The sequence below is a fragment of the Odocoileus virginianus genome, chromosome 5 (genome assembly GCF_023699985.2).
Source record: "Odocoileus virginianus isolate 20LAN1187 ecotype Illinois chromosome 5, Ovbor_1.2, whole genome shotgun sequence".
NCBI classification, from domain to species: domain Eukaryota; kingdom Metazoa; phylum Chordata; class Mammalia; order Artiodactyla; family Cervidae; genus Odocoileus; species Odocoileus virginianus.
This window is the reverse complement of record NC_069678.1, coordinates 73,799,599-73,809,095: the sequence shown is the minus strand read 5'-3', so window position 1 is coordinate 73,809,095 and position 9,497 is coordinate 73,799,599. Positions and strand designations below refer to the sequence as shown.

Here is a 9,497-nt window from a genome sequence, read left to right as displayed (position 1 = left end):
TTGACCTGCTAGTGGACAGGGCCAAGCTGGTCCCAGGGTGATCTCCTGCGGTCCAACTGGGTCAGGAGGCTGTGGGATTATGGTTTTCTTGCCTGTGGTGTCTGCCTTCTTGTGGGTGAGGCTGGCCTAAAGGTTAGAGCAGGCTTCATGGTGGGCAGGGCTGGGTTCCAGGGGGTTCTGGGACTGGTGCCTCCCACTGGTGGGTGGAACTGGGCGCTGGGCCCTCTAGTGGGTAGGGTAGTGTCCACAGGCAGCCGTGGGCTCATGGGGTCTTTAGACAGCTGTGTGCTGACTGCTGGGGCTGTGTCCCCTCCTAGTTAGTTCCTTGGCCTGTGCCTCAGCAGTAGTGCCTAGAGGCTGTTGTGTGGGGCCAGATCTTGGTGATAATGAGCTAGAGGAAGGAATCCACAATTTGGGCACCCAGCAGCACCAGCATCCACATGGTAGAAGCAGCTCCCAAGAATGGCTGCCACTAATCTCTATGTCTCCAAGGGAGCTACAGTTGCACCCCTTCAATCCCCAGGAGACTCCAAGACCAGCTGGTGGGTTTGCCCAGGCTCCTTTCAAGTTAGTGCTTTTGCCCTGGGTCCCATAGAGTGTGAAATTGTGTGCCCTTTAAGAGTTACGGAGAAGGAAATGGCAACCCAGTCCAGTATTCTTGCCTGGAGAATCCCTTGGACAGAGAAGCCCGGTGGGCTACAGTCCATGGGGTCGCAGAGTCGGACACAACTGAGCAACTGTCACTTCACTTTTAAGACTTGTCTCTATTTCCCCCAATCTTGTGGGACTCCTGAAACCAAGCCCCTCTGGCCTCCAAAGCCAAATGCTCTGCAGACACATCTTCCCAGCGCAGGAACTCCTGTGAGAACTTCTGCAACGTAATTCTCTAGCTTGTGGGAACCTGCCCCTCCTACCTATGTTATGGTTCCTTCTTTGTATCTTTAGTTGTAGATGTTTCCCAGGAGTTTCCCATCTATTTTAGCGATGGTTGTTCTACCAATAGTTGTGATTTTGGTGTGTTTGCAAGAGGTGAGCTCAGCTCTTTCTACTCTGCTATCTTGGCCAATCTGTCAGTCACAAACATTTTGAGATTCAAGTCCCAGTTACTTTTAGGGGTGGGATATACTTGGGTTGCTGTAGATGGGTGTGTTTTTTTTTTTATTGAATTGTGTTCTACATGTTGCCAGTGTACTGAAATGCATTTGATTTCTGTATCCTGATCCTATATCCAGTGCCTGTTTATGTTTTTGGATTTGCTAAGTGGAAAATCACAATCTGTGAAAAGTGAGTTATTTCTTCCTTTTTGGTCTTTTCACCTTACTTTCTTTTCAGTCTTACTGTGCTGGGGGGTGGGGACAATGATGAAGAGTGATCCAGGATATCCTCATCTCACCCCAATCTTGAATGGAATACTTCAAACATTTCATTTACTCTGAGTTTCCTATAGATATCGTTTGTGAGGTGAGGGTATAGTTTCTTTCTGTTCCTAGTTTGCTAAGGGTGTCTATGGTTTATTGTTGAATTTTACCAAATACTTTTTTGCATTTATTGACATAATCTACTTCAGCTTTCCATCTGTTACTGATTATTTGTGTTCCTTTACCTCCTAAAAGGTGAGAAAATAACGTACAATGTAAAGAGAACCTTGAGATGCTTTTAGTGCTTGCCTTTATAACACGTACTGGCTGGTACAGAGGAGAAACCCTGAAAGGCTATTATTTGCCCAGCCTGACGCTCCCTCGCTTGCTTTCAGGCCAGGCAGTGGGCTGTTCGCAGTGGGTGGGGGCTGGCAGAAATGCTGGCTGAGGGAGGCCAGAGAAGCCCTGCTCTATCAGGTGCAGAAAGCACAGGCCCAGGATCTGGGAACATGAGGGATCTAGAGGACACGTGACACAGCTGCCAGACTGGGACGGGTAGGCCTCTCTTCTCCACTGTTAGACATGGCCAGGTTTTCCTGCTGTGTGGGGATCCCCTTCATAGAGCCCCACAACCAGCCTTGGATTGGGCAGATCCTCTCCCAGAGGGCCACTCAGAAAAATGAAGATAGTAATATTTAACTTCCAAAGAATTCCAGGCTCTAGCAGAACACTGAAAAGGAATAAGTCCTCTCATAATAGTTTGCCAAGTGGCAGTCTCCGGTATGAAGATATGAGCTTGCCCTAATGACCTAACCATGTACTGAACCACTCTGTCCACCATGTAGAGGATCTTCAGGCCCAGGGAAGCAGGCCCATGAGACAAGAGGCCATGACTGTTGTCTTCACACCTCCACATGGCTGTCCAGGGGTAGAAGAACACAGAAGCGTGACCATAAAGGGGACAGACCAGGACCATGAGGCGCTACAGAAAGCAGAGAGGCTGACTCAGTACGGGAAGAACCTTCATAGGGATTCCCCTGGTGGGAGGGGACTGCCCCATCACAGCAAGTGAGCAAAGACCCAATGGCCAGCTGGCAGGGACTAGAAAGAAGATTCATGCCAGGATAGAACTACTGACCTCCAAAGTCCCTTCAAGCCCTAGAACATGCAGTGACACCAGCTAACAGAAATGCCTGGGTTTACCTGAGGGTCAAGCTGGTCAATGGGATGTTCTGGGTCAGGACTGCTGGGTTCGGCATCATTCCACAGGCTCAGCTGCTCTCTGTACCAATGATTTCACACCTTTGGTCCCCTGGCTTGGCCTGCGCACTCCCCAAGTGGTTGAGAGCCCTTGGGAAGTCTGTGCTCCTATTTTGCTAGCTGGATCAGGCTATGATTCTGTACTGCGGGAAGGTGCCAAGAGGCCATCAGAGCCCTCCAACATGGAGGGGGGTGGAAGGAGTAGCCAGTCACCCAGCAGTGTGGCACAAGTAGGGACTTTATTGGCGGGGCTCGGGAAGCTGTGGCAGAGCCGAGCAGGCAGCTGTGAGGGTCTGGACCACTGCCCGGAGACGAGGGGCGAGGGGACCAGCCTCTGCACTCTGCTGCTGGGGGCACGTGTCCCTTTTCAGTTCTCAGGGGCAAGTGTACAGGAAGACGGTTCAGCACTTCACAAACTGGTGGGCGACCTCGTAGATTCCCACAGACTCCTGAGCCTTTTCGTCATAGTCAGTCCAGTCCTGTGGGAAAAAGGCAGCGTTAGCCTCATGAGGCAGCCTGGGACAGCGTGGAGAGGAGAGGACTGGGACTAAAAGGCACAGCTCAGGCTCTAACTCAGGCTTCAGGAACATGCCTGACCCAGGACACAGAAAGACTGCTCAGGTCTGAATTCCTGCTCCTCTAGCTTTGTGCTTTTTTTCAAGTCACTTGCCTTCCTGAGTCTCGGGTCTGTCCTCTGTTTTAAAAAAGGGAACAACAGATTTTATGTTGAACGTTGAAAGAAATGAGTTAACACATATGAGAGCTCGCTAAATCCAGTTACTGTTATTAGGTGCTATGCAGATTGAATGTTTTTGTCCTTCCTTCCTCTGAGGCCTGACCACAAGCCTTCCTCATCTGCAAGGCAGTAACCTGTCCAGTGGTCCAGTTGATTCTTGGTATTCACGGTAGTTATGTTCTATAAAGTCCCCACAAGCACTGAATTAGTGAATATTGAACCACTGCTCCCAGGGGAAATACAGGTTAGGTTCCTGGGAGCATCTGATCACAATATTTTCTTCAGCCAATCAATACATAAACTTGTTTCATGTATGTTTTTGTTTAAAAACACCTTATCTAAATAATATACGTGTGTGTGTATGTGTGTGTATATGTATGTATATAGTTGATTCATTAAGACTGGACTTATGGCCAACAGCACTGTATCTCATGCCTAAACAAAGCTTATCTAAGATGTATTTTCTCCAAAAGGCCCGTCCCAGCTTTCCTGCATGTGATCACTAGGTAGTGCTTTAGCATTACACGTTGGGCTATCGTAGAAACCAGAATCACCAACAAAAAGAACAAAAGTGTGGAGTCAGCATCTCGTTGACGAGCCTTGTTCAGCAAAAAGTTAATTCCCACGAGGTGCCCTACAGCTCCCCACAAGGCCCCCAAGTCCTGTACCTTCTCCTGTAGATTAATGTCACTGAAGACTGTCCCCGATTCCACACCCTCAGCAGCAAACCCAGCCTGCAGGTGAGAGGAAGGCAGCAGTTAATCAGGGGGGAAGGCAGCAGTGTGGCAGGTGGGCCTGACCAGGGAACTGCCCCATTTTACAACCCTCTGGCACAGGACACAGAAGCAGTGTGGGATACTGTTTTGGAATAACTACTGAGATCCCAGGGCCTGGCAGGTGCCCTTGGACTAAGAGTGGTTTCTCCAAATTAGAGCCCTGACCTAGAAGGCAGGAGGTGTGGGGTAAACCCTTCCTTCACCCCTGGTTTTCTGAAAGACCCCAGGCATGTCACTTCCCTCTGTGGACCTCAGTTTTCTCACTTTTGAAATGGGGATAACAATATAATCTCTTCTGCCTACCTCAAAGGGTTGTGAGGTGAAAATGCTACACAAATCTAGTGCCATGAGCACTGGCTCTGGAGTTGGATAGATGTGGGTTCAAATTACTGCTCGTGTTTACTAACTGCTTCCCCTGAGCAAGTCACAAAATCTCTGAAGTTCTCTCCTCATCTGAAAAACTGGATGAATAAACCTAACAAGGTTGCTGTGAGGATTAAGTGACGTAACATTAAAAGTAACAAGTTTGATGTCCAACATACATTAGCTGTTTAAGAGATAACAATGATTATTCTTAGGAAGGAGAATTCCTGCTCCATGGTCTCTGCAGGAAGCACAGTCCTGCTGTCACTTCCTGCAGTATACACCTTCCCCAAACATACAGGTTCCCTGGGAAGACAGGTACCTGGGGCTGGAAATCCACTGGTTCAAGTCCTCGACACTCAAACTCTACTATCGTCTTGAACTTCTCATTGTCTTCAGCCTATAAAGGAAGTGTGTTGAGGAAGCAGGCCTAACCGGGCCTAGGATGATCCCACGGCCCCTGTGAGCCCAGAATTGGCTTCAGAAGCCACCCATCTCTCTCTGGAAGAAGGCCACTTTGGCACAGGCTCACCGTGAGATCTTTCAGAATGTGGACTCGGGCTGGGGCGCCTGGATGTGAGCTCACACACAGTTCTGCTTCTCTTCCCTCCTGGGCCTAAGACTGTCAGATGGAGCTGAGGAACCCACTACAGCTTTATCGTGAGAATCTGAACTAGGTGTGAAGTGCCCAGCATAGGACCTGACACTATGGTCAATAAATGGTAGATAAAATTATCAAAGTAAAAACTATGAGAAGAATATTGATGTATAAGGTTTCCAGATCATCCAAAAGCCCTTGGTACACTTAGCTATGGCCTTTTGGTAACCATCTGCCATGCTGTCAAGGCGGGGGCTGACTTAAGACCTTTGAAGTGGGATATGCCTGTGGAGGATGCTCACTGAGTGGAGTGGTATAACCAAAATTTGTGCCTACCTGACCCTTGGGTCCATACGTCCTACACATTCATTGTAGGACAATGTGTAGGGACTATACCTACACATTCATTCTCATTCATTCACTCTGTAGAAACACTTCCTGCATGCCAACCAAGCACCTGTCCTTGGTGTAGTTTTGTTTCCTGGTCTGTCTCTTTCACTAGATAATGATTTACTTGAGGGCAAGTTCTTATGTGATTTTTCCTTATGTGATTTTTTTAACTTCAGGACAAAGCTGAGAGTTTGGCATAAGGCAGGCATTTTTTCAAAAACACCAAATAAGGAATGGATAAAGACAAGTAATTACCCTTCTTTAAATACACAGAACCAAAGCATACATTCCCTCCCTCACTTCTGGACTAATACGCTATGCAGTGACATAAATAAATGTCTAATAAAATCAGATAGCAAGGATGGATGCACCATTCAAAGGACTATCCCACCCATGGACGCAGAGAAGACTCACTAGTCCTCTAAGATGTAGACAAGGCAAGTGTTCCCAGTGTTGGAAACTGAGTGGCCAGGTTGGGTCAGAGGTCGCGTAAGCTCCCACAGCCCAGCACTTTTAAGAAAGCACTACAATAGTCTGGTTATGAGTCTTTTTCCTACCAAGTATTCAGTCAGTGTAAGGTGAATAAATGACTGACACATGAATGAACGAACAAGTTAGCACATGCAGTCAGTCCCATAGCTCATCACTCTGGTGCAGATATAACTCTAGAACACAGGCCTCCTAGTTCCCAGCTTCGATCTAATCCCACCATGCCTGCCACTGCAGCGGGAAACTTACGTTGTAAGATTTGATGGTGCTGCTCAAAATCTCTGAAATGTAAAAGAGAAGACAAAGTTGATCTGAGCCCACGTCCTGGCCCTATCAGGTACCCAGATGGTGCTCTATGCAAGAGTCTACTGTAGAGGCTTGGGTACCTCAGGCCTGGGTCCACCCACAGGACACATGAGCATGCTTTCAGTCTGGTACCAGAAAGCTGTGGGCCAGCCTGGCAGAGGCAGTATCCACGGCCTACCTACCAATGGAGTTTTCCCTCGAACACAGCTTGCACTTCTGGACCATGGAGGCACTGCCACGGCCTCCCTTCAGTGCCACACTGTCCTGGCAAGCAGGAAACAGAACCTCTAGTCACATATCAGTCAGGTGTAAGGGTCCTCAGGAGACCCAGTCCTACCACTTATTATCCAGTTAAAGATGAAAACCCAGACAGGGTGAGGAACTTGCTAGGACAAGAATCCTGGGGAGGCTTCTTGAGACTGAGAAAAGGATTCCCCCTTGAACTCTTGCCTCACATCCCAGGGCCTATTGTTCCCAGTGTTGATCACACCAATGCCTGCCCTCCCAAACCACAGAAAGTGGGGTCCAAAGGCCAGAGAGCTTAGGGCCACAGATCCCTGCCCAGAGACCTGTGTGTGTTTGTGTGCGGGTATGATGGTGGGGGGAACAGTTACCATCAGCCGAATGTACTGCCACTTCTCTGAAATCTCACCACAGTTGCCACATTTCATCTTGAGGGGAGGGAAAAAGAGTATTAGTAGCTGGCTCAGCTGGACAGATGCTGAGGGAACGGCAAAAACGGGGTGAGGTGGGCAGGCTCATAATCTTATCAGCCATCTAAGGACACAACCAGACTAATCTCTGGGCAAAGTGTTTCTCCTGTTGACTGGCCCATCCTCCTCTAAGAAGTGCTCGGTCTGGCTACAGATTCAAGACTCATGTGGTACAGAAATGGCTTCAAGTTCCACACAACAACCACTGAGTTAGGAGCTTCCTCTGTGTTCTCATAGGACGGAAGGTTGCTGGTAGAAGTACTTATCACTGTTGCTATTCTATTTCTTTGTCCCCTTCTCTAAATTCTGCTTTTTGAAGCTAGAGACCATCAATTCCTCAAGTAAGACCTGGCACTCGGGCTTCCAAAAATTTGAAAATAAAGGTGGTCAGAAGGTTTCCTGAAAAAGGGATTTTTCCAGGTACTGAAGGATACTGGGATTTAGACAAGAAGGAAAACAGATGAGAAGCTCCGGAATGTGGGAAAGGGAAGGGCCTCAACTGCTCAAATAAGATGAGGACTTCTGGAGACCATGGCACTAGGGTACCAGATTTACAAATACGGGTGGGGAAGTAAGGGTGCAACCCTGCACAAAAATAAACCTGATCAAGAAAAGAGGTGAAGTTATTCTTACTAAATAATCACAAGATCCCTGCAAGTAGTCTTTCCTTTAGTGTCTTTACATACCATGAAACATTTAACAGAGGGAAAAATTACAAAAGGAATTTCAAGACACTGCTAATTAAGAATTAATAAACTTTTAAAAGGAAAACATAAAATTCTACCCAGAAGAAAAGAGAACATTTAATAAGCTGGATCATCAAAAAAGCAAGAGAGTTCCAGAAAAACATCTATTTCTGCTTTTTTGACTATGCCAAAGCCTTTGGCTATGTGGATCACAATAAACTGTGGAAAATTCTAAAAGAGATGGGAATACCAGACCACCTGACCCACCTCCTGAGAAACCTGTATGCAGGTCAGGAAGCAACAGTTAGAACTGGATGTGGAACAACAGACTGGTTCCAAATAGGAAAAGGAGTATGTCAAGGCTGTATATTGTCACCCTGCTTATTTAGCTTATATGCAGAGTACATCATGAGAAACGCTGGGCTGGAAGAAGCACAAGCTGGAATCAAGATTGCCAGGAGAAATATCAATAACCTCAGATATGCAGATGACACCACCCTTATGGCAGAAAGGGAAGAACTTTACAAAGAGCCTCTTGATGAAAGTAAAAGAAGAGTGAAAAAGTTGGCTTAAAGCTCAACATTCAGAAAACTAAGATCATGGCATCTGGTCCCCATCACTTCATGGGAAATAGATGGGGAAACAGTGGAAGCAGTGTCAGACTTTATTATTTGGGCTCCAAAATCACTGCAGACGGTGATTGCAGCCATGAAATTAAAAGATGCTTACTCCTTGGAAGGAAAGTTATGACCAACCTAGACAGCATATTAAAAAGCAGAGACATTACTTTGCCAACAAAGGTCCATCTGGTCAAGGCTATGGTTTTTCCAGTGGTCATGTATGAATGTGAGAGTTGGACTGTGAAGAAAGCTGAGTGCCAAAAAATTGATGCTTTTGAACTGTGGTGTTGGAGAAGGCTCTTGAGAGTCCCTTGGACTGCAAGGAGATCCAACCAGTCCATCCTAAAGGAGATCAGTCCTGGGTGTTCATTGGAAGGACTGATGCTAAAGCTGAAACTCCAATACTTTGGCCACCTCATGGGAAGAGTTGACTCATTGGAAAAGACCCTGATGCTAGGAGGGATTGGGGGCAGGAGGAGAAGGGGGACGACAGAGGATGAGATGGCTGGATGGCATCACCGACTCGATGGAGATGGGTTTGAGTAAACTCCGGGAGTTGGTGATGGACAGGGAGGCCTGGCGTGCTGCGATTCATGGGGTCACAAAGAGTTGGACACGACTGAGCCGAACTGAACTGAACTGAACAAGCATTTCTCATCTTGCCCGAGAGAAAGCTCCTGTTCACCACTGGGATCAGAATGGGAAAGTCTTACGCGAGCCTGGCCTTGGCGCCCCCACTAGAGGCCGGAAATGCCTGCACCCTAGACGTCTAGAGCCCCGCCCCCCCAGCCTTACCTTCAGGTACCACCGGAAGTCTTCGCCCACTGGCCGGAGGTTGGTGACATTCTCCAGCGTGGCTTTGAGCTGCAGCGCGATTTTCTGAGAAGGAGCGCCAGGGCGACTGCTTCAACAGCGCCTGCGCAGCCCCTGTAGCCCCTGCCCCGCCCCTCTCCTCCCTTCCCCGCACGAGCTTTGACTCCCGGCTCTCAGCACGAGCCCACTCTCCTCATTCCCTCCTGGCGCGAGCTCCTGCCTCCGAGGTTCTCGCCACTTCCCCGCTCTTGCCCTATCGGCGGCTCGCTTCCACTTACCCCCATAGCGGCTCGGCCCACCCAGCGCTTGCTGCGGCCACTGCTTTGCGGCTCGTCGTAAACGGCGGGCGCTGTCTGCGCACTCTCGGTGCGGCTCTGGGCGGGGCCTGG

The 9,497-nt window shown here is 48.4% G+C and overlaps 1 protein-coding gene across 2 annotated transcripts; it reads right to left on the bottom strand.

The window, feature by feature from the left end:
• Window positions 1-2,838: 2,838 nt before the first annotated feature.
• On the bottom strand, window positions 2,839-9,493 carry CZIB (CXXC motif containing zinc binding protein). 2 transcript variants are annotated; one of them, XM_020871426.2, is made up of 8 exons: window positions 9,387-9,493; window positions 9,091-9,174; window positions 6,891-6,947; window positions 6,459-6,540; window positions 6,220-6,251; window positions 4,816-4,893; window positions 4,023-4,088; window positions 2,839-3,097 (listed from the first exon to the last, which is right to left on the bottom strand). In XM_020871426.2, the coding sequence occupies exons 1-8, from the start codon at window positions 9,390-9,392 to the stop codon at window positions 3,020-3,022; spliced, it is 483 nt and encodes a 160-aa protein (XP_020727085.2). In that variant the 5' UTR covers window positions 9,393-9,493; the 3' UTR covers window positions 2,839-3,019. The 2 variants fall into 2 exon arrangements, with proteins under 2 accessions (XP_020727085.2, XP_070324243.1); XM_070468142.1 differs by lacking the exon at window positions 4,816-4,893.
• Window positions 9,494-9,497: the final 4 nt, after the last annotated feature.

What these genes read in the sequence shown, in the direction of transcription:
- CZIB (XM_020871426.2), bottom strand. An exon ending in GGCAGTACATTCGGCTGATG is followed by an intron (nt 6,541 to 6,890) that starts GTAACTGTTCCC and finishes CCTGCTTGCCAG; the next exon opens with GACAGTGTGGCACTGAAGGG. An exon ending in GCACCATCAAATCTTACAAC is followed by an intron (nt 4,894 to 6,219) that starts GTAAGTTTCCCG and finishes CTTCCTTTATAG; the next exon opens with GCTGAAGACAATGAGAAGTT.